This window comes from Falco biarmicus, chromosome 2, assembly GCF_023638135.1.
Source record: "Falco biarmicus isolate bFalBia1 chromosome 2, bFalBia1.pri, whole genome shotgun sequence".
Classification (NCBI taxonomy): Eukaryota; Metazoa; Chordata; class Aves; order Falconiformes; family Falconidae; genus Falco; species Falco biarmicus.
This window is the reverse complement of record NC_079289.1, coordinates 33,819,903-33,844,607: the sequence shown is the minus strand read 5'-3', so window position 1 is coordinate 33,844,607 and position 24,705 is coordinate 33,819,903. Positions and strand designations below refer to the sequence as shown.

At 38.1% G+C, this 24,705-nt stretch overlaps 1 protein-coding gene across 4 annotated transcripts in view; it reads left to right on the top strand.

Moving 5' to 3' along the window:
* Window positions 1-24,705, top strand: part of DGKH (diacylglycerol kinase eta) — a 174,186-nt gene that overhangs the window by 115,266 nt on the left and 34,215 nt on the right. For all 4 annotated transcript variants that reach the window (XR_008820174.1, XM_056328534.1, XM_056328535.1 and 1 more), the window contains 13 exons: window positions 1,473-1,579; window positions 2,680-2,805; window positions 4,584-4,686; window positions 6,333-6,495; window positions 8,869-8,977; window positions 9,273-9,412; window positions 11,025-11,109; window positions 13,552-13,637; window positions 15,121-15,220; window positions 16,469-16,745; window positions 17,191-17,319; window positions 21,746-21,880; window positions 23,701-23,818. Coding sequence is in view for 3 of the 4 variants with exons in the window: in XM_056328534.1 (XP_056184509.1) it covers window positions 1,473-1,579; window positions 2,680-2,805; window positions 4,584-4,686; window positions 6,333-6,495; window positions 8,869-8,977; window positions 9,273-9,412; window positions 11,025-11,109; window positions 13,552-13,637; window positions 15,121-15,220; window positions 16,469-16,745; window positions 17,191-17,319; window positions 21,746-21,880; window positions 23,701-23,818 (1,678 nt within the window). In the remaining variant the exon portion in view is untranslated. The remainder of the gene's footprint in view (window positions 1-1,472; window positions 1,580-2,679; window positions 2,806-4,583; window positions 4,687-6,332; window positions 6,496-8,868; window positions 8,978-9,272; window positions 9,413-11,024; window positions 11,110-13,551; window positions 13,638-15,120; window positions 15,221-16,468; window positions 16,746-17,190; window positions 17,320-21,745; window positions 21,881-23,700; window positions 23,819-24,705) is intronic.

Genomic DNA, 24,705 nt, shown 5'->3' with positions numbered 1-24,705 from the left:
TCCCTGATTGGTGTATTTTGCTCTGTGTTGCAAAGACAAATGCATGTCATTTATGAGCAGGAAGCTGAAGTCAGGGGCGTATCTTTTCCAAAACATTGAAGTGGCAAGACTGCTCAGAGCCCGTCACTTGAAAATGCAGCTTTTATTTCTGTGCTTCTGTGAGAGCTGACTTCTTTAGATGCTTGGAACCAACTTAGGCTGGCAAACACAATATCATGCTGAGGTGCTTTGAAAATGCAAGCTTATCCTGTTAGTTGAGGAATATTGGATGTTTCCATACTTTGGGTCTATGTATGCTACTTTTTGAAATGACTGGGGGAGTTCCTGTGAAAGCAACATAACTCCTTCTTCTGTTCCCTTCTCTTTCTTTGAGCTAAGTACATACTTCTGTGCATCTCCCAGAACAGTGAGGGTTGCTCTCAAACTCAGATGTTGATTACATAGTCTCAATTCACTTTTTAAATTGATCTGGCCATGGATCAGTGGAATTAAAATGAGAAATTTATGATTCAAAAGACCTTTTGTTCCATGGCTTAATGTTTTTTAATGGTGGACAAGTGATGGGCCAAAGCTTTTGATAGTTTCCTGTCAAATATTTGTTTGAAAACAGACTACTACTTCTGTTTTGCTGGCTAGTTCTCATAAACCTTTAATGGTCTTTGCCAAAATAATTTATTTAATGCACTCTAAATAGAATGATGTCATGCACTTCCAGTAACAGAAATACCCACAGCTGGGTGCATCAGTCTGTCTGATCTAGTATGATATCATTAACTAGTCATATTAATAGAGTTGAATGAAATACAAATAGTTATTAGATTGTCAAAATGTCTGCCTGTACTATACGCTTGTGCTGAGTATTCCAATTAGTAGATTTTTAATAAATAATCCAGTAAGAAGTCAGGCTCTTCCTCACTTAATATAACCTCTTGGAAAGTACTGTAACCACCAGTATCCTGAATAAATATAACAGCACCTAACCCTTCACTTTCTCAGCTTCTGGGAAAACGGGCATAGTATGGTGCCCAGAAGGGATCCTTTAAGCAAACAAACAGAGCTCCTGAAGCAAAAATACTTCTGTGAAACACTCCCCCATCACCTCTCACAAATTTAATCCAGGTATCTGAGTTGTGTCACTGGAGGAACAGAAAAGGCAAAAATACATTTAGAGATATATTTGTACCTTAGTGCCATGCACTGCACCTGAAAAATGGGGACTGGAGTGGTTTTGAGGACACTCTTAGAATGGCTACAGCTAAGGAGTTAAACCCAGTTTAGAGAGTTAAAGCTGGAGTGATTGATTATGCACTGAATTTTCTTTTAGTTGGGTTGTGTCATGGGTGCAACACTAAGTGACACGTACTTAGCTCTCAAACTTTTTTATGGAATATCTGTGTTGAATTTTTTGTAAAGATATGTATCGCTGAAATACAACAAATAACATAGTGTACTTGTTTATGTGTGCCTTTCAGTGTGTAAGTTTAAAGCACATAAAAGATGTGCTGTCCGAGCAACAAATAACTGCAAATGGACCACATTAGCCTCAATTGGAAAAGACATCATCGAAGATGAAGATGGTGTAAGTACTATTCATATTTACAGTAGTTTCCAAAGCTGTTTCTTCTTTATGGGGAAAAAGCCCCAAGGCTAAGCAAAGAAATATTGCCATGTGACCCATTGCCGTTAGTGGTAGGTGGCTGTATTCCTGAATGTTTTCAAAGATTAAGGTGTTATTTAGAACAAAAGTTATATTTCTATCTCACAAGACAAGTTTAGTATCTGTGGGCACTAGACTGCAGCCATGTTAGAGGAATTTAAAGGCCCCATGCAGAGAAACTCTGAAGCTGAGGAATTGCTCCCAGAAGTTCCTACTGCTCTGAAGCAAAGGTGGTGTTTTATACTGTGCCATGCTGTTTTGGCAATCTGTTTTCTGTCCTCCTTACCAACAGCTGTTCCCCGGGAGGCCTGTTTGGAATTCACTGACATGTGTGGGGTTTTTTACTGATGAGAACAGGATTTTTAAAATTAACAGAAGTGACAAAAGCTTTTCAGAGCTTTATTGTGGTAGATGGGTTATTTTTACAAATGCAACTATGTATGTGCCACTGGCGTGAAACTTCTTCCTAGGTTAGTACTAAGTTGCACACCTATGAGTGTCCTGAGTTGCCCATGGTGTTAATGGGACAGCACGCACTGAGTAAAGCTTTGCACTGCATGTAGGAACTGCTTTATGGAGCTGTGACTTACCAGCCATGGGATACGTAAAGCCACAGAGGTATTCTGCTATCCTATTTATTCTTCTGAATTGTAGTTATTTTAATTGGTTTGTGTCATGGTAGTCAACATGAAGTGAATGGGTACTTATTTGGATTACGGAGTCTGGATTTAACTGCCCCATTGTTTTGCGGTATGTTCCTACCATATTACCATAAATAGTTGGATGAGATGCGTCTCCCTTCTTCAGCTGTCACATTTCTGCCTAGCTTGTGAAACACCACCATAGTCCACATTTGTAGCTTTTGCCTAGCAAGCATCAGTGTCACTTATCCTGGTCAGCCATACCTGCCTCTTTGAAAGGATAAAGCTGTCAGAAATAGTTTAAATCCACCTATATTTGAGAGACAAAAGCCTCTAATTTCTGTTTTTGAGTATTTAACTTCTATGACTAATTCTTCACAGATAGCTATGCCTCACCAGTGGTTAGAGGGTAATCTGCCTGTCAGTGCCAAATGCGCAGTCTGTGACAAGACTTGTGGCAGTGTTTTACGCCTGCAAGATTGGAAGTGCCTTTGGTGTAAAGCTATGGTAGGTGCAATGAACCACATGCAAACGTCTAGGGTTTTGTCAGCTTTATTGCTTGCCGTTATTTTTATTTTGTCATTTCATAACCATGCTTTTGGATCAAGTAGGAGCAGGCAGCTTGTGTAAACTCAGGTTTTCTAACATTCATAATTTCTCATGACTGTCCTACTTGCTTTGGTTGATTTTTAATACGCCCACAGCTGCAGCTTTTCTTTAATAGGTGTTGTCATCCAGTGTGTTTTCTCTGCCTTTTCCTAATCGAGAACTGAAGGTTCAGATGCCTGTTCCATACGCCTTATGTTACTTTCTTGTCTCTTTTATAGTAGATATTGCTGTAATAGTATTTTAGTAAATCAGCAATATTAATATTTATTAATATTAACGTGGTAATATTTTTATCACTGCAAAGTCTTGAAGTTCTCTTCTTCGGGACACTCTGTAGGTTGCTGTTGTGGTTTAACCCCAGCTGGCAACCCAGCTGGTGAGCCGCTTGCTCACTCCCCCTCACCCAGAAGGATGGGGAGGAGAATCAGAAAGAAATGTAAAACTTAAGGGTTGAGATAAGAGCAACTTAATAGGTAAAGCAAAAGCTGTGCACACAAGCAAAGCAAAGCAAGGAATTCATTCACCACTTCCCATGGGCAGGCAGGTGCTCAGCCATCCCCAGGAAAGCCGGGCTCCATCACGCGTAACTGTTACTTGGGAAGACAGATGCCATAATGCCAAATGTCCCCCCCTTCCTTCTTCTTCCCCCAGTTTATATACTCAGCATGATGTCGTATGCTATGGAATACCTCTTTGGCTAGCTTTGGTCACCTGTCCTGGCTGTGTCCCCTCCCGATTTCCCGTGTCCCTGCAGGCCTCTCGCTGGCAGGGCCCAAGGAACCAAAAAGTCCTTGACTGAGTATAAACATGACACAGCAACAACCAAACCCATCAGTGTGCTGTCAACATTGTTCTCACATCAGAGCCAAAACACAGCACTATACTAGCTACTAAGAAGAAAATTAACTCTGTCCTGGCTGAAACCAGGACAGTTGCTGATTGAAATTCTGTAACATGTTATTGCTCTTTCCCCAAAATACAGTTTTCTCTTATTTTTTTTTAACTTGTGTGAAAAGATGGGTTTCATATGCTAGGGTACAGAAGTGGAAAGTCAGCAGTTTTTGTATTGTTGAAGCTTTCTGCATATGGATGTCTGAGGCTCTGTGTGTAGGCAGTGGGAAATGATTGACACCTTCAGAGGTGATTTGAAATTCAGGTGGAGTGCAGCACCTTCTGCTTGTGCCTGTTTTCCCAGTAACTATGGAATAGGCTGCTACAATGCATAGTTTCTGGGACCCACCTTTGGTGGGTGGGTCTGGCTTGGCAGATATGCTAGCTTTAGTGCAGATACATCTTCCAGAACAGCCAGGCAGACCAGGCATGTGCAGAGCTATTGCTTTAGCATGTGCACAGCGTGCCTGCTGCCCCCAGCACCAGTGCTGGCTTCTGGGAACTTGGCCCTCCTTTGCTCGTGGATGCAGGCAAGCAACTCCCTTGAAAGGACGATTCATATCTGCTATAGGGGTAGCTGAAGATGAAGTACTCCAGACTTAACATTTTGTGGAATAAGTAACAAGCCTTTGTGGTTGAACACCCGTATGTTTTTTTTCCCAGTCTCTCTCCTCTTCCCTCTACACCTAGATGTTAGATATTAGTCCATTTTTGTTACATAGATACTGTATCCATTTCACCCCAAAATTCCACTGTAGGGAAATAATTTCTTGTTTCTTTTGTAGGTTCACACTGCCTGTAAAGATCTGTATCCTCGTAAATGTCCACTTGGCCAATGTAAGGTATCGATCATACCTCCAACAGCACTAAACAGTATAGACTCTGATGGTACGTAGTATTGTAGTGTGTTCAGTGGTAGCTCTGGACTTGCAGTGTGTAGTGGGATCTGTATAACTGACCAAGGCTAAAATCCTTCTGCTGAACAACAGATGAAAGCAGTCTTCAAATTTAGAGAAAAGTATAATTTTCCTTGTAGCTCTTTAGAGGAGTATTTAACTGACGTGATTTAAAAAAAATGTTTTTGAAAGTTCCCCCACTGGAAGTTTTCTCCCATTTTATTTATGACCCTTGGGAAGTTTTCAAGTGAATGACCAGAGTCTTCAGTGAAGTGGACTGATGTCTGCCTGACTCATCACTCATACTGTGAGTTCTGAAATTTTGGGTGACTGCTTTGTGCAGAGGAAAGATAGCTGAAAGGGTCAGATCCAGGAATTGCTTCCAAGGCTTCTCTGAATTTCTTTTAAATATAAGCAGTGTAAGAAACCTGCAACACACAGATGGAAACCCACCAAGTGTTCAAATCTCAGAGGTGCTCTTTGGTGGCTCAGGACAGAGATGCGTGAGCAGTGGGAGACTGCGCTTAAAGGCAGGGAGTGGATTTAATAAGGAGTATCATGAAATCTAACTGCTTTAATTTTAAAGTTTGTAATGATGGCAAGTGTAGACCAACAGCTTTAACACAATTTAATGAATGTTATTGTATGAAGTTAGTAAAAGTGATTGTTTATGCTGTATGTATTCACTGTATTTGTTTGCTTTGTGGTGTCTTAGACCACAGTATCATGCTGCTATTTATTATTCATGCTAGGAAGATTGTTCCATAGGTGAAATTATTTTTCTTCGCATTTAAATAAATTAATCAAGCCTTATTTAAAATTATACATTATGATAATGTGGTATTAAATTAGCATCCTTTAATGCCAATTTTTTTAGTAATTGAAAACGACATAGTCATTTTAGTATGCCTGAAACAAATGTCAAAACCTGCACCCATGATGTCAGATTTTGATGTGTTAATGAGAAATCACTGCTTCCATGGACTGGTTATGTTAGTGACAACTGTGTCCATTAGTACCACTTACTAAGGGCCTTATAGAAAGCCCCCCTGTAATTAGCCAAGACCTGCACTGACTTTAATAAGCTTTGGATCACAGCTGAAGGTCTGTTATTCAGTGATGCTGTTATAAGTAATAGCATAACTTCAGTCTGAGAAAAATGTTCTCATGCAAAGTCTCACCTGGGAGCAGTTGAGTTCAGTAACTTTCAAAATCTGCCAGTACTCTTTAGAAAGCTTATACAGATGTGGATAGTCCAGTTCAACCCAGTAAGGTTAATGAAAAATCTGATTGAAAACCAAACACTTGTAACTGAAATACATATTTTACAATGTGATAACTTGTGAACATGAAATTTGAGAACTATTCTAAAAGGTTAATAAACTTTTTCACTGTTGAAAAGCAATAAAGCTATTGTCTTCAGGATTTTACTAAATCTAGGCACTGAACATACCAGAAAGAAAAAAATGAATTGTGTTTTCTTTGCAGGGCTAATATTCAGTTTAGCATTTACATTATGAATGATAAAATGTACTCCTTTTGTCTTCCATCTCTTTCTTCCTCTTTCCCATGATTTCTTTTTGTGTTGTTCATATTAGAAAGCCTTATTTATTTCATTCTTTCTAACTATGTTCACAGGTTTCTGGAAAGCCACATGCCCGCCATCCTGTGCCAGTCCTCTTTTAGTTTTTGTTAACTCAAAGAGTGGAGACAATCAGGGAGTAAAGTTTCTTCGTCGATTCAAACAGTCGTTAAATCCAGCTCAGGTGTTCGATTTAATGAATGGAGGACCTCACTTAGGGTAATGACCTTGGAAATCTTGAGCAATCCTTTCTGCAAGGGAATTTAGTGCAAAGTGTAGTGTTGTGTTGTGCCCCTGTCGCTATCATTCTATCACCAACATCTACTGTGACTTCCTAATTAAAATCTATGAGTGAATTCTGGTGGGATTGTAGGATATTTTCTTTCTAGAAAATTCATTTGAAAATTCAAACCCCAAACCTATCAGCCCAAGTGTTTTCTGGCTTTTTGGCTAGCTCTGACTTCTGTTAACTGGTAAGGCCCAAAACCTTTACAAATGTTTAGATGCTTTCCTGAAACAGGGCATTTATGCACAGTTGCCTGGGTGCTTTTCTTCCATTTCGTATGTGTAATGCAGATATTCCTGTGACATTGTTGTGAATAGCTATAGAATAAAACTATTGTCTAAATGTTCTCTGTATCTTTTTGAATTCTGAACGCAGGTGTCAGAGGGGGAGTCCGCAGTGTGTGATGGATAAGTGCATTAAAATTTTGTCATCTGAAAACTACATTCAAAATACAGTTTAGGCAATATATGCAAATGGTCAAGAAAATGAGCATTTCAGAATTTGGAGCAAGAACACAATTAAAGCCATCAGGCATTCTACAGTATCTACGGGTTGATTGTTGGAGGGATAGGGATGAAATTTGTGTAGCAGTGGCCACAACCCAAGTATCTTTGCACATTCATAAAAATTTAATTAACGCGCTTTTTTGTGTTGCCTAACTTAATTCCACTCCGACGTAGCATTGTGGTTAAGTGGCCTATTAATATCACTTAGAGCAACTAGAAACACTAGTTTTCGTACTCTTAAAGGTGCAGAATTATGCTTGCATGATAAAAATGTAGATAAATGCACAAAAATTCAGTTCAAACAGTGGGCAAATAATACAAATATAGTGGAATACAGCTGTGGATTTTTAAAATTAGTACTGTGTTATAAACATGTTATATTTACTTTTTAATTTTCAATATTCTGTTCATTATAACCCTGATAATCTGAGTTCAATCTAAGTCTCTTTTGGCTAACATGTTGAACGTGTAATTACAATGAATGATAAAAGTTCATTTGAATTGGAGAGACAATTTTTGAGAGAGGGGAGTCTGAAAAATCTGTCTGTCTGTTTGCAAGTTCTTTTGCTTCATTCAGTTGTACTTAACAGCAGCATGGTTCAGGAGGCTCACTTTGGTTTTGCACAGTAGTCATAGGTCAAGGTGGTTGCTTTTAAATATTTTTCCTGAACAGTTTGTAAAGAGGTCCTTAGCAGTTTTTGTGTCAGGTTGTGCTGGTGTCTTCCTTTTTCTAGTTGATCTACAAAGCAGAGTTGCATTCTTTGAGACAGTGTATTTTGAGGGGTTCTCTCCCTTTTCTCAGGGTAGGAGAAATTGTTTTCGTACCCACAGTTCTTTTTCTTAAATAACTGCATCTTTTTTTTCTGATTAGTATCTGCCTATCATGTAAAAGTGACATTATATTCTTTAGGAAACATCTAAATTGTTCAAAAATTTGTGATCTTAATATGTTGCTTTTTAGAAATAGTTCTGAGATTACACATATTCTGGAAAATAACATGCATTAAAAATAAATGTTTGTTTTTATTATTTTAAGAGTTTATACTCTCCAATTCTTTGGGTTTTTTTTAAGTTTAAATCCCTGTTGTTTTTACCTCTTGGCTGTTTCTTCACATCTCATTCCCTTTTCCTCTGTGTGTCATCTTTCTGCCTGTTCTGTCTCTTGTCCTCCTTTTCTGTGCTGCCCAAGTGTTGTATCCTGGAGGTGTTAAAAGTCTGAGAAAGGAGGAGGAGCCATAGGAAGCAAAAGTAGGATACAGCTTTAAGGATCTAATATGAAATACTTGTATTATTTGTCTTACATTGTTGTGATTGCCTTATGTGTAATAATTGCCTCCTACTGTCCTTGCATTTAGTTAGTCACATGTTGGCAAAAGCCCACCCGTATTGTGGAGTGCATCCTGTCGCTGTGTCTTAACCTCTGCTCATGAAAAATCCCCAGTGGTGCCTTTTGCTTCTGGCTGAAGTGAGAAGCGTAGAGCAGTTGCAATTTCATAGCTTAGAATTTCTTTTTATATTAATAAAGTGAATAAAATCCTGAAAACAATATCAAGGGAATTTTTTTAAGTAAAATTTGGCATGTTATTTATCAGAAATGTTGGTGTAAGTGGAATATACGGCAGTAGATGGGATGCAGATAGGTTTATGAAGTAGATGGTTTTATCCACATACCCCAGAACAACAGAAGAAGGAGCATAAAGGTGCCATGCACTCAATTTTTGTGTAACAGTGGCTAATGGATATAACTGCTCTCTCGCTAATGGACATAACTGATTCTAACAGGCTTTGTTTTCTCTGCAGTTTGCGGTTATTTCAGAAGTTTGACAACTTCAGGATTCTTGTGTGTGGTGGTGATGGAAGCGTGGGTTGGGTCTTGTCAGAAATTGATAAGCTCAGTTTGCACAAACAGGCAAGTGTGCATACTTACTTACCTTGACTATACTGACGGGACTTAATTTTGTATGCTTACTTTCCCTTCACTTGGTTCTTTGTCGTATCTCTTTATATGGGCCAAACTCAACAGTTACTGTTAAATAAAAATGTCCACTGGTGTAAACAGGACAGGTTGTATTGGAATCGCACTATTTGATTTACAAGCTTTAGACATCAGCTGTATGATTAACATTTGTAGCTTCATATAACAAGCATCTGTAATAGTTTGTACTTTCTCGTTTTCAATAGTAGATTGCTCCTGTGTTTTTCAGTGTCAGTTAGGAGTGTTACCCCTTGGTACTGGAAATGACCTTGCTCGTGTCCTCGGTTGGGGAGGATCCTGTGATGATGATACGCAACTTCCTCAGATTTTGGAAAAACTAGAACGAGCCAGCACAAAAATGTTAGACAGGTAAACCTAAACATGCATTTACATGACTCCATGAGATTCAGATTGTGCTTTTCTTGGTTTCTGATGGCCTAAATCCATCTTAGAGACTTCATGTTCCATGGTTTTGGTTTTTTAGGGTGCACATCATAGTAATGAGGGAAGCTGGGATAGTAATGGGGACAGCTCTTCAACATCCTTTTTAAACTGAAGAGTCAGAGGGGAGCGGCTGATGAAACTAGGAAGCACATTTGTCCAAAGATGAACAAAAGGGGATGGTTTATTGAATAACTGATGAAGGTGCATAACTGCCTGTTACAAGAAGTTGTAAACATTAAGAAATTGTATAGATTCAAAACCGTTTATGGGCAGTTTTATGGACTCCATGCATGCTATTATATACCATTAGAGCTAGCATCTTTATTTGGGAAACACTTGAGCTCTCTGTCCTGGGATGTGGGGAGAACTCGCATCGTGTGCTTCCACCCTTGATGTAATCTTCTGAGGCATCGGCTGTGGACAGGATAATACAAGATTAGTATTATCTAATGCAAGATTAGTATTATCCAATACTAATATTTCTGTTTGAGGCATTTTCTTAGTCAAAACCAAGAGATCTTTCCACTCCTTGTTTTGTGTGATTTCCATCCATAAGGTGAAGGAGCAATTACCATTTAAAAGAAGTCAGTGAAGGTAATGGTCTTGTTCCAAGGAAGGTGGAACACCGTTTTTGAGAGGAGTATTTCTTACTCTGTTCCTTTCTCTCATGAGTGTTTCTGTTCTTGCTCTTATTGCAAACACCTGAATGTTAAAGGTGATTTTATTGTAGGGTTTTTTTAATGAAATAGAGAAACAAGTCCTTTTTTATTTTAAGCTTTTCTGCAGGCTATGTGATCGTTTTATAGCAAAGTATGTAGAGAAATGCTTATTTCTGATTCTTAGAAAGGTTGGCCTGGACATTCTGAAAGATTCTGTAGATTAAATCATGTTTGCCTTTTTCTGTACTGAAAAAAAGGTCAGTTTCATTTCGTCCTCTAATTTCAGTAGACTTGCTTCGAAGGCCATCTGCAGTGATTACTCACTCTTTTCAGCAGTCTTTGAAGGCTGTTGCTATTAGCAGTATCATACTATCTGTGCTGTAGAGTACTGTCCTTTACCAGGGGAAAAAAGATACATGTATCAATGAAGACTTCACCATTTGCGTTGCTCTTAAGCCTGCTTCCCCTAGTTGAGATGAAAAGCTAGTGCTACCTTTAGAGCTTTTTCTCTAGGATCACATCTATTTTCCTTTGACTTATGCATTTAGTTCTCACAAATTCTTTGATATTGTGAATGTTTTGCTGGAAAAAAACCTTAGTTGCCTGCATTGAATGTCCCATGATTTGTTCACAAATAAGGCTTATTATCAAATCACTAACAAATAATCTGAGCAATAAAACAAATTATTACCATTAATCTCAATTATTTCATCCATATACAATTATCTTACAATTAAAAATTAAGCTTTTTTATTGTTATTGTTTTCTTTTTAACAAGTTGTTCTGTGATGTGACAATGAATTTTGGTTTTGTTGATATGTTGGTGAAAAGATAAAACTAACAATCTGGAAACTGAAAAGCTATTACATTTCTTTCAGGTGGAGTATAATGTCATATGAACTGAAATTACCAGCAAAGCCTTCTATTCTTCCAGTAACTGCAGAAGAGTCGGAGGAATGCCAGGTGGACTTTTACTTTTGTTGTTTCATATACTGAACTTTTTGCTTCTGGGATGACAATATTTGTAATCAAAGCACTTGTGTGAAAAATAGAAGCAGCTGTGTTTTGATCTGCTAACTGAACTGAGTTGATGTCTGTTCATGGCGTATATCTCAAGTGATTAGGGTTTACAGTTTTGTATTATTTGCCAAAAATCCATGAAGGTCAGGAGTCTACAACAGAGTGGTCAGACAAATTCCTTTAAAAAAAAAAGGTATTTTATATATATGTTACAAATAAGGTTTTATATTTATTGAATGATATTTAAGATTATAATATATATATATTATAATATAGTACTATCATTAATAACATATATTTTATACAATTACTATATAAGAGTGTATCTTACATTATTTTGTATATAATAGTATTATTTAGTGTTATGTTATTGTACAATAATTTATATGAATATATGAAGTATGCTTTCAACATACATGTATATATATAAAAAAAGGAAAATGGTTACCATCTTTAGTTTGGAATAAGCATTAAAAAAACTCCAACATTTAAAGGCAAGGGTTGTATTCTGAAAGAATGAGAGAAGCTTTTTGCCGCTTGAGTTTAGATCAGGTGATACCACCCAACTTTCTCCTTGTTCTTCCAGAGAGCTCAGAATCATAAGTGACCTCAAAGAAAAGCTTAGTCTGTGTTTCAGAATAGATTTGTGCTTGTACTGTTTGATGAGGTTTTCGTTTTGAGAGGGAGATGCTTTAATCAAATTAATTGGCATGAGGGTTCTGACTAAAAATGAGAAAATAATATATTCCTAAGAAAGTTAATGCATATCAACTTTAGCTCAAAAGTACTTGAGAAGCAATAATTAATCTGCAGGTTCTTGAATAATTTAATAATTCAGGCTGTTTTAATTGGCAAGGAGGTTATAACCTTTGACAGTTTGCTGGATATAGAGATGCAGAAAGGCTGGGGCTCCACTGGCTGGGTTTTTAACGGGGTTGCTTTGTACATGCTGTTTCCAGTGTAAGCAATGCAGAACAAGGTTTTATCTTCTCAAAATTTTCAAGACAGTTAAAATTTTCAAGTGTATCTCCATCTTGTAAAGGAAAAAAAATACATTTTGTTCTAGTTAGTTCTGACTTAGAAATTGTGTTTAGCTCCTCCTGAAAATGGAAGGAACTGCTCATACAAAACTTTTTTTTGAAAATCAGTTCTGTAGGCTATAGTTACCTGGCATTACTCTTGAGTTGGACAAAGCTGTTTTCTTTCGAGTACCCTATTCAATCCCTGTTTTAATGTTTTTTTGCATCATTTATTGAGTTACAAAATTTGAGAAAAAGAATAATTAACTTCTCAGAAGGTAATGTGTTAAAGCACAGTTTGAAAAGTAAATAAAAGTACATACCTGATTCTTCCCCCCCTTTCCTCCAGTTTCAGGAGACTTATTTTACTTGATTTGCTTCCAGAAATCTTATACTCATGTTTGAACAGCAGTAGTGTGTTCTTACAGATCAGTTCGTTATGTCTTGTTTACCCCTTGAAATGAAAACTGATTTACTGTCAGTTCTACAACTAAGGCTGGGGTTTAGGAGGAAAAAAAAAAATTTTAAAAAAGTGTGGTATATCTACCTGCTCCATATCAAGGGCAGAAACACACTAAGAGGTTTTAAGAAATTCTTAAAGGAAGCATCAGAATTTCAGAACTGCATTTATTTTTAGCTTTAAATTTAAAATTTCAGTAAGATTTTCTTTTAAAACTGAGGTCTGGACCCATATCTCTTTTGAGACAGGACATAGTGTGTGAGGATACATTTCTGATCCATTCCAAATCTTTTACTGAGTATTCCAGAGCTTCTAATTCTGTGCAAGAAAAGCCGAACAATGTACACATCCATTCTCGTAAAGACCAAGCCTTAAATAATTGGCTCCTTGAGGACTGGCTTTGATAGCATTATACCAGTTTAGCAGCCTTTGTCAGTAGGGGTACTTGGGGAATGAGAGTCTATCTGACAGTAAAAAGAAAATTCAGGATTGCATCTGCAAACTTTTGATTTATTCTTGGTCGAGCAGCTTAGCTTGAGGGAAACTTTGCTTGTTTTATAAACGAAATACATTAGATTATATTAATTCAAGTTGTTATAAATCTAGAAAGGAGGTAGGTTTTTTTCTGCCTTATGGGTTATTTTTAGCCTAGAAATAACTTCATGTTTTCTCTATGAGGAGTAAAAGAACTGTGGATCAAGTTCTCAGACGCAGTGTTACTTTGAATATTAAAAATCTGATAAATAAAATACAGTATGTGGGTAGAATTTGCATTGCCAGCTGCTTGTACTTGTATTAGATCTGAAATGAAAATCCTGCTATTTTTGGAGGCATTTTAACTCACTGCTCAGTGTTAAACTGCTGAAACGTGTGAAAATTGTAGTCTTTTTTTCTCTCTGTTTTCAGATATCTGCTTATGAGGACTCAGTTGCTGCTCATCTTGCAAAAATTCTCAATTCTGATCAGCACTCAGTTGTCATATCATCTGCCAAGTGGGTTGATAGGTTTTATGTACGATGTGTGGAATAAATCCCCTGTGTAACATCATCACCATAATAACCTTCTGTCTAAGCCTGATTTTCTTATGGCTGGCCCAACTGGCTTGGCTTAATATATCTTGATTTATGTCTTTTGGAGTGGATATTTTTTCTGCAAAATGTTTATATGGTACAATTGTAATGGATAGCTTATTACTAAACACATCAACATCTTAACAAAAATCACATAATATTAATATGAAGTTGTTTTAAATCACTCCAAATCAGCGTGCAGCTTAAATAAGAAACTTACTGTTACTAATGTGAATATGTGACATACTTCACATTGCTTTTCTTCTGTTTTGTTTTATGCATATCCATATCTTTAAGATGACAAATAATTTCACCGATGTGAAGCAGAACTTCAGGCTAGGTAGCTTTGTCATAGCTCTGTCTGTATCAGTTCAATCAATAGTGGTCTCAGACAATAGGGTTGTGGGTTTTTTCCCCCAAACTGAAACACTTAAAAATGAGAGAGAATTATTTGGCAAATCGTGGACATCACCTGAAATCAGAAGTATTCTGCGTATACCTTCTCTGTGAAAAGAACCAAACACCTTATATTTTGCAATATGCAAAAGACCCAGTCATTGAATCTTCAAAAATACATCTGAATGTCATTACCTCTCTTTTTTTTTTTTTCCCCTGCTAAAAGCATGTTAATAAAATTTCATTTTTAAAGTCTACATAGCACATGTTGAAAACTGAATTGCAGAATTTTATTATAACTCCAGATTCTAAATTGGGTCAGTATCTTGTTAAATCTAATTTCTGTCAAATAATTTTCAATCAAATGAACAATACTAAGGAGTTCTCCACACCTCGCTAGTAAGTTTGCTCTTTTTTGGCGTAGGTAATAAGAACCAAGTCTTTCTCTGATTTACACAGTGAAAATTCATTGCAGCCACTGTAGTTTGCATAGATAGCCCTCAGGGGGTCGGCTGTGGTTCAGAAGCGTGAGCTGTGCAGTGGGACATGTGTGGCCATATGCTCTCATCTAAGAAGTGCTCCATTAACATCAGTAGATTTTCTCCATAGTTTCTAGGCTCCATCTTTGTGTGGGAGTTTGCAAGACTGAAGTTATCAGAGTGAATGCAAGTTTGCTAACTCCTCTGGTATGGAAGGTGTACAAGCAAGGGAATGGATGAAATAGTCACATTGATTTCAGTTCTTAGAAATAAGAGACTGAGATACAATGTGTGCAAAGGCTTAAATAAAAGATTTTGAGGAAGGGTTTTTGTTTTAAAGCTTATCACTTGAATTTTTCAAGCCATGGAAGAGAGTATCATCTGCTTTGCTAGTATCATCACAGAGCAGTCGTTTCCGACAAGAATGGTGTATAGCAGTATACATATAAATAAGTTGCCATATGAATTTAATATTCAAAACACATATTTTATTTAATTTGACTTCTCCTCTTTCCTTTCTTTATCTGAAGAATATTATGTGAAACTGTAAAGGACTTCGTTGCCAAAATAGGGAAGACTTACGAAAAGCCAATGGAAAATACAGAGGAAGCTGATGCCATGGCCGTTAAAGTAAGACTATGACTATGTTCTGGTTTAAAGTTGTAGGTTTTTGAAAGTTCATAGCTCATAGGTGTTTATTTTCCAGATTGCTCCAGGATGCCCAGCTTGGCTTTCATTTTAACCAATGACTGTAAAATTCTTCTCTTCTTATTGCATAGAACAGTTATTTCCAAACCATCTTTAACTCTAAGATCTCTATAAATTCTGTTTACACTTTTTGATTCATAAAGGATAAAGTTCATGGTAATGTATGTAGAAGTGAAAGATTTTGCCTTAGAAGTTATACTTTTAGGGATTAAATTAGCTATGGGAAAACAATAGAATAATGAGGAGAGAGTATGCTGGGAGAATGAAGGGAAGAGAGACTACAATATTAAAAAGAATGGTTTAAGCTGCAAATTGTAGAGATCACGTTGAAAAAGCATTGGAAAAAACTAAACAAACCCCAAACAGAAGGATTTGGTATGAGGCACAGAATTTACATGAGCTGAAAAGAAAACAAGAAAGCGCAATCACTAACAAACCCAGAGTCAGGCTATGTACTTGCTCTAAATGGCAATTTGTGGTTCGTGTTTCTGTTTGGTGCACAATTTAGAATTAATTTATCTTTTTTACTGTTCCAAGGCCGGACAGCGTTGGTTTCCTTTCCTTTAAGCACAGAAAGTCACGGCTTTTCTAGTGTACCTACAGACAGCAGCTGCTTAGTGATGGGTAGAGGTGTTTGACAGTGTGTGGTTCTGGCTTGAGCCTCTTTTCTCCGTGACAGCTCACTTGCTGAAATGTAAAGCTGTGTTGCAAAAGCAACCCCATGTGTCTCAGTCTAACACCTGGGCATGTCCCCATAGATTAACTCCATATTGGGGCACCCATAATTTCTTATAATGCGTGCTATGGGCAAATCTGTGGTGATTCTCTGTGCTGCAGGCCGTTGGGAGAGGAGTAAGACTGAACTCTAGTTGCATGGCAGGGTGAATTTAGTAGGGTGTGTTACTGTCATCTGAGTGTGGGATTTTTTTGTTGTAATTGCTGTAATCTGGTTGGGTGTCAGAGGGTATGTCTGCAAATAAACCATGCAGACCTACTCATAATCTGATATTCCAAAATGTTGAAACTAGGTTTGGATTTTACATAAAAAATTACATAGACATTTAAGACACCTACAATTTTAATATAATCTGGTACTTAATTTCCTGCAAATGTTCACACATTCACTGTTAAGTTTTTTTGGTGTGTGTATTTTTTTCCACTTTGTCTTAGTGCTCTGAGTTAAATGAGAAGCTAGACCTATTGCTCCAGGCTCTTCACGCAGAAGCCCAGGCTGCTCCCATCCTCCCAGGCATCACTCCGCCCATTGTGGAAGAAGAAGCAGAGGAGTTTTCAAGTGAAGAATCCTTATCTGAAAGTAAAGAGCAATTAGCAGAGTGTGTCTCAAAGTCTTCCACACAGAAACTCTTCAAACCAAGGGAACAGTTAATGCTCCGGGCAAACAGCTTGAAGAAGGCTGTAAGGCAGATCATTGAACAAGCAGAAAAAGGTGCGCATCAACAATGTTTTGATCCTTACTGATAAAATAATTTTTTTCTATGTAAGAATGTAGAAATCAAACTACAATGATGAAAACTTATGCTAGTTAAAAAAAAATAATCATGTGCTTATTACAAGCTGCAAGGAAAAGAAATACAGCTTGTTTGGATATTGATGACTGTCTGCGTACATGAATATATATGTATGCATGTGTGTGCACATACAAAAGTGTGCTTCTTTGGTAATTACTATCCTCCAGAAAATTAAAAATTCTGGCAGCAAATCTTTATCAACAGGCAAAAGATTGCTCAACTGTCTTTTGCTGAATTGGCATTAGAAATCTTTTGTTAGTATTTTTAAACGTTAAGCTACAGGAAGCAAAAAAGCTAATTTTCCACGTGTGCAGTTTTTCTTTAAAAATCTTGAAAATTTCTGTCTTCTTTTTTAATAAGCAGTCGTGGATGAGCAGAATGCTCATAGTGAAGAACAAGTGAACCAGTCTTCACTAGAATATAGCAAAGAATTGGATGAATCCAAAGAAGAGGAAAAAGAGGAAGATACAAAGGAGCTTGAGTCCCCATCAAGTGAGTAAATTAGGAATAAAATAGCTTAAAATTACAGTTTCCTTATAAGTTGCATTAGTTATATTATAGTTGGCTCCATAATTAAATATACTAACATCCTGTTTCACTGGAAGCTAGTCACAAATTTTAATAGATTTGGAATAATAAAAGTTAAGGGAAAAATGCAGGAGATGAGATCAACAGTCTTTCAGAATGTATTTACAAAACTGAGAAGGTGTTTGCCTGCATTTAATCCAAGTGAATTTACGCTCACCTTTCTACAGGCACCTGAGCAGGGAATAGATCCTTGGTAGTGGTGGCAATAGTATGTCTCAGTTGTAGGCGTTTTAGGGCATATTATAGGAGTTTCTCAGTCATTTCTGTTGAAGGAGTTTGTGTAAAACAAACATATTTATTCATTGTATTGACAACAAAACCTTGATATCTCAGCTAGGGACTTACCTTGAGACAGTTATTAGAACAGAGAGAATGAATATTTGAATCTTCTAAATGAAGTACAACAGCATAAAACAGGAAAGAATATAACAGAAACTGGAGCACAGAAGTCTCCTGAAAAGTGGCAGTACTAAGGTCACCCTCTCTATTTGTCTAACCCAGAACAGATATTTGAACCAAAGTCTTCAGTACCCTGGAGCTTCTTCCCATGAAAAATTTTTTGCTTTGTTGTCCCAAATTCAGGTCATTAGTCCAGATAGTTCCTTGCAGCTATTGGCTGCTGCAGTACATGTAGCAAGCCACCATACCAAGCTACCCTTGCTTTCCAAGGTGTAGAGCCCCCTACCTACTCTGTCCTTGGTTGGATGGACTTTATCAACTACTGCTGTCGAAGTGCTTCTGCTTTCCTGTAGGAGTATCATTCTGTGCCCCCCTCGCTGTGGGGCTCTGCAGTTTACTTTCCAAAAAAAAAGAAAGACAGCGTGGGTAGCCCATGCTGTGTTTTAAAATGCAACAGAACCCAGCTGTATTATTTGTATCAATAATTGTACAAAGCAATCAGAATATTGAGTGATCTGAGTTTAAAACAACTTCTTGGAAGGTAGCGTTTTCATAAATAGCCCATTTTGTCACTAAGCTTTCCTTTTGGCTATTCAGTGTTTGGTTACTGTGTGTAAAATGATATTTAGAGAACAGTCATCTCCTGAAATAGCGTGGTACTAATTCCTGCATTCGAACGATAGGGTAAAATCTCTCTTTCATGTGTCCTTTATGAAATCTGCCAATGAGTGGCTGCAGCGGAAGACGGAAGGATGATTTGTCATGCAGGACCTTCACTTACCTCCTCCTTTGCTTGGTTTTGGCACCAAGTCAATCCAGCCAGAGGTCATGTTTGGACATTTTCTGTCACGAATGTCAACACTGCATTTTGTGTTGACTGGTAATTCATGTGTCAGGGTTGTTCAAGAGTGTCAAGCTGCATAGTAATTTTAGGAAATTTGCTCTTTACTGTAGGTGGAAATTTCAGGTTTTGCCTTGCCATATTATCAAAGTAGACAATGATGCACTGCAGGTAAGGTCCTGAGATGATCTACGGATCATGGAGAAACAGTGGTAGCTGGTGGACAGCAAAACATCCTCTAGATATTTAGTGAGCAACTTCTGTGGTAAAATGAGCAAAGTTGCTTGGGATTTGCATCTCCTTCTGTTACCCTAACTGACACCAACATCCTCGAAAGGAGTTGTCCTCCTGAGGCTCTGCTGTGGAGCTGCTGCCTCTGTTGGTAGCTCCTGCCTTAGAAACGTCTCTCGGGGATTGTGTTGATTCAGAATCTCACATTTCCTTTTCTCCAGGAATGGATGTCAGACTTTCTCCAGTGTTTGTCTCTTCATTGGCCCCTCTCTTTTTCCCTTGGTTATAGGAATCAATGCTTGGTGGTTGTCTAGTTTCAACTCACAGAGGATGCTGTCCCTGTGGATGACCCAATCCTACTGGCATAAAAATATATAAAAAAATATATAATAAAATAAAAATACACATGTATGTATATCCATGTGTAGATATATATATAAACCCCTTGGTTTTTGATACAATTTCTCTTTTTATTGGGGAGCTGTATTCTTCATACATCTGATATGTGTGAAATGGAGTGCATATTAATGCTGTCAGTGGAAGATAGGTGTTTAGGGACAAAGCATGAAACATGAATTCAATTATCTGCAATGAAACATCAGTTTTACTCATTAGGGCTCTGTTGTTTTTATCAGAGCATGAACAGCAAAAGTTTATCTTTATTGCAGTTATCCCCAAGAGTCTTCTCTGTCAAATAAAGAGCAGCTGCTCTGTTGGTTTTCCCATTTAATCTAACTGCCTTGTTCCCAAGTACAGACAGAACAGGCTATGTGTATAGTGTTGTGAATTTTTCAGTAGCATTATGAAAAATGAATGTTAATATTGTTCTGAACATTATATTTTTTCCTCTGAGGATCTTCCTGGTCATTTGATGAAGACAATATTTTTCCATATGTTAATTACCTTCATCTAAATATTTAACAACTCTTGTTAGATATCATTTGCAGTTTTTATTTCTTTCCATTTTTTAACGTTATTACAGTGTTTTGTTGTGTACAGATACAAATCATTGTGGTTTACTGTTATCGTGCAATACTTGTAGCATTTTGTGACAACTGCCAGGTTGTTATACAGATGTTAAAGTCAGAAGGAGCTGTTAGGCAGACCTTTCATATAAAACAGTCCAGGAAATTTCACCCACTTTTTCCTGTCCTGCATCTAATAATTTCCATTTGACTTAAGCAAGTCATCCAGAAAGGTGTGTGAACTTGTTCCTGGAATACAAGCAGGTAAAGAATTTGCCACTTAATTGACAGTTCCATGCTAGATTATAATCACTTAAAAAGAAAGTGAATGCCCAAATCCTGGCACGAATTGTTTTGAACTAATGGTTTCTAAACCCTGGTTCTTGTTACTGCCTTTGTCTCTAGATTTTCCCACTCTGCATTTTCTTTCTATTAATGTCTTCATACAGTTACTAAGCCTGAGCTGTCATGATTGATGTGAACTGATGTGTCCCCCTCCTGCCACAAAAAAAGGGTATTTTATCCTTCCCACCATGTTCGTGGTGCTGTTTTTCTTCTGCTTCCTGGTGCTAATCCTTCTATTTTTGCTAGATTAATTTTCCGGGTTTGAGAGGAATCTATCAGATCACTTCGAAATCATTTCATTGTTTGTTCTGACCTTCTTCAGAAAGTTGAAGCTGTCCTCAGATTAAGTAGTTTTAACACATGATAATGTAGAGCAGAGGTAGCCAGGAAATTGTCTGTGGTCATCTGGTGTGCAAAAGCTTTCTACATGGGCATGGAAATGCTTTGGTGATACCCAAACTTTCTTCCCTGGGGCACCAATATCTGGCTATGTCTGACAGGGCTGAGTTTCACAAAGATTCACTTCCCCTGGCTAAAACAGGCACTGGCATATTCTCTCAGTCAGCATGAAGCAAGTTCTGCCAAGAAAGTAAATTACAGCACCTGAGATCAGCACTTTGGAAAGCCTATCCTTCTTCATCACCTCCAGGGGTGGCCCCAGGGATAACTGGCCTCACTGAGCTACCAGTTGCTCTTTGTGAAAATAATCTCTTTCCCATTGATTTTCTTCCCCTTCTTTTCCTGAGCCTTTGTCACCAACAATTACATCAACTACCAAACCGTGCTCTCTGTCTCAAGGTTTCATTAATCAATCTTCTGGATAATTCTAATAAATAATTTATTTCAGTTATTTTGGGAATTGCTGGGATTGTTTTGTGATAAAGAAAAGATTATGAGAAACTGATGTCCTCCACGATCTCTCTAACTGAGAAGACAAGTATATCTGAACATGGCTCTTTCCCTTCCCATGCAGTTTTCATTTTGGCTGTAGATAAAGATGTCGGAGTTTTGTCTGGTGTTGTCAGAAACCTGATGCAGGCAGGGGACCCATTTTAGCTGCAGGAAGCAAATAGTGTGGCTGTTGATCAGGTATTTCCATGGCCAACAGGTTAGAATAGCTTTAAAATTGTTATAAATAATAATAATATACTATATAATGTAGTTATAAGTAAATTCAGATTGAATTTAAGTTTAAATTCATACTACTTCATTAATATGTTTATCAGAAGCTTACTGCAGCAGTAAATACTGCATTTTAAGGTGGATATAATGCAGCTTTCACTAGTAGCTTGAAACTTAAGTTGGGAACGCCTCATATTGAATTCCACGCACACTTACTCATTTTAATTTGTGCTTGTCAGTTGATCTGTTTCTGAATTTTCTTCCCTGTAGTGGGAAGAAAAACTGTGGTGTGAGGGGAATAGACATTTCTTACAGAATGGTAACAGATTAACTTAATGCTTTTGAAATATTTTCAGGGCTGTAAAAACTGTGTATTTGGTAAAGCCATAATAGTTCTAATTAGTACTCTTTTACTTCTTCTACACAGTTAAAACTGCACCAAGATCTCCAGATCGACGTACAAGCCGAGGTATCCATTCTCAGACAGGCTCTTTCTCTGCTCCAGCTTTGGCTGCAAGCAAGGAAAACCTCCCAGTGCTTAACACTAGGATTATCTGCCCAGGTAATTATGATTTTGAGATCTGCTGTTCCTTGCACTGCTTTAATATTAGCCTTCTGTTCCCCTGCTTGCTGTCAGATAATGATTTTTTACTTCCTATGCTGAATTTGTTTGAACTGAAATACACGTCTTGGTATTGTATCGTATAGTAGGAAATGCAAAAAAAAAAATGTAGAAGCTTCCTGATCATTTGGCACAACACCAGATGTAAAAAAGCATTGTGTTTGAATCTGGAGGACGAAAAATAAAATTCAGGATCTTAGAATCACAGAATCACAGAGTGGTTTGGGTTGGAAGGGACCTTTAAAGATCATCCAGTCTAACCCCCCTGCCATAGACAGGGACATCTTTCACTAGACCAGGTTGCTCAAAGCCTTGTCCAGCCTGACTATGGACATTTCCAGGGATGGGGCATCCACAGCTTCTTCAGGCAACCTCTGCCAGTATCTCACCACCCTCATAAAAAATTTCTTCAGTATGTCCAATTTGAACTTACCTTCTTTCAGTTTAAAACCATTGCCCCTTGTTCTGTCACTACGGGCCTTGGTGAAAAGTCTCTCAGTCTTTCTTACAAGCCCCCTTTATATTCTGAAAGGTCACAATAAATGCTCCCCGGAGCCTTCTCTTCTCCAGGCTGAACAAGCCCAACTCTCTCAGCGTTTCTTCATGGGAGAGGTGCTCCACCCCTCTGACCATTTTCACGTCCCTCCTCTGGACCTGCTCTAACAGCTCCGTGTCTGTCTTGTGCTGGGGGCCCCAGAGCTGGATGCAGTACTCCAGGTGGGGTCTTGCAAGAGTGGAGTAGAGGGGGAGAATCACTTCCCTTGGCCTGCTGGCCACACTTCTTTTGATACACCCTAGGATACGGTTGGCTTTGTGGCCTGTGAGCACGCATTGTCGGCTCATGTCCAGCTTTTCATCCACTGGTATCCCCAAGTCCTTCTATCATTCACCCTCTGAATCCACCATATTGTCAGTGGAGGCTGTGTAGGGGCTGAGGGACAGAGCCATGTGAAGTACAACCTTCTGAATAAGAGGTGTCTGTAGATACCTCTCTGGAAGTGGTAACTGAAACTACACAAAGGTGTTGTGCAGTAAAAAAAGTTGAAAACCAAAAATCCGTTCTTATCCAAATACAATTAATACTAGGGGGCACCAGTAAAACTGTTTTCATTAACTTTATTAATATAGTTAAAACATAATGGAACTGTGCTGACATTTTTCTTTAGGCCAATTTAAGTGAAAGCTTTTAGAAAGTACTTTTCTTTGTTTACATACATTACACAGTTGTAGAGTGACGTCAGTATTAGTCAGTGGAGGCATGGCAACGCTGTGATCTTTCCACAAATTAAATTATGCTATGACTCTACCAGTTGTAGAAATGGTAAGGGTGTTCCTTAGGAATATTTCCAAAGGAAAGGACCAAGGGAATCATGGACCGTTTGGGGATGAAGATTAAATTAAATAAAAAGCTCTAGTAGTCTTTTTAGATGTTAGGTCACCCCTGCAATTACTATGCCAGCCAATGAGTATTGGCTTGAAATCCTGAATTTTCTTTGGTTTTTTTTCTTTCTCAATGGTGGTACCTGAAGAGTCGGCCACTGCACTGCAGCATAGCTGCCTTTCTGCTCAAGGGAGCCAAAGACCTGAAAAGATAACCAATATAGGTAAAAATTTAGATAGAAACACAGTCAATCCCTATATGGATTTAATTAATTTTGTCTCTCAGTATGTGGCTTATATTATGACAGTATATATTTCTCTGTTTATCAGACACAAATTGGGGTTTTGTTACTTTTTTTCTGTTTTTTTTCTTTAATCAGGTTTGAGGGCTGGTCTCGCTGCTTCTATTGCAGGAAGTTCAATTATTAGCAAAATGTTGCTAGCAAACATCGATCCATTTGGTGCTACACCATTTATCGACCCGGATCCAGATTCCCTGTAAGAAGTTTTTTTCCAAATTTACTGTTTTGCTTTAGTTTGCTCTTCTTAAACTTTTTTTTTTTACCTTTTTGTATTTTTTTTTCTTTTCATTGTGAAGTTCTTGTTTGCTGTCATTTGGCAGTAGACTTCAAAGTCTGAAAACAGGTTGGATTGTGCCATTTTAGTTATGAGTAGTGCAAAATTGTCTTGCAGCAGCAGAAATAATAGGCTACATTTGCTCATTTACTCTTTGCTCACTTCCTCTGGGAGGAGGGGGACAGCAGTCCTTCAGAGCTGGATTTTCCTGCCCAAACCACGGGTCTGAATGCAAGCTTATCTGCCAGCAAGATGCTGAAGCAGGTCTGGGCACTTTGTGGCAGAGGACAAAGAGTGTTCTCCTAAGGATTGGAGCAGTGAGGTGGAAATTTTGTGTCCTAAGCTGTCTCTGCTTCCCAGAACTGGGTCTGGCATTGGCAGAGACTTACAGATGTTATCTGGGTTGTGGGCCATGGCTCCCCTAAAATAAAGTACTGCTGTGCCAGCAGCATCAGCCAAACATCTAGCACCAGCATGCCTAAAGGTAGCCTGGGTGCTCAGCCTGGTGTGCTGCTGCTGTCTCAGAGCCATGCCCGGGGCAGCTTTTTCCTCTGTTCTCCACCATACCCAGAATAATGTCGGGATATGTGCTGGATGGCGGTGTGCCCTACGTGAAGTAACTTACACTTGCAAAGGAGCTACCAGCCAGTCTGTCTCTTTGACTGCTGTTGGGTTTCCTCAGAGAGATTGGGAGGAAGCATCTCTTCACATCTCTTGATTGATGTATCTGTTCTGAGATGAACCACAATCTTGGTCAAAGCTCTGTGTGTCCAGGTACTGTACAAATGTACAGCTAATTATCTCTTTTC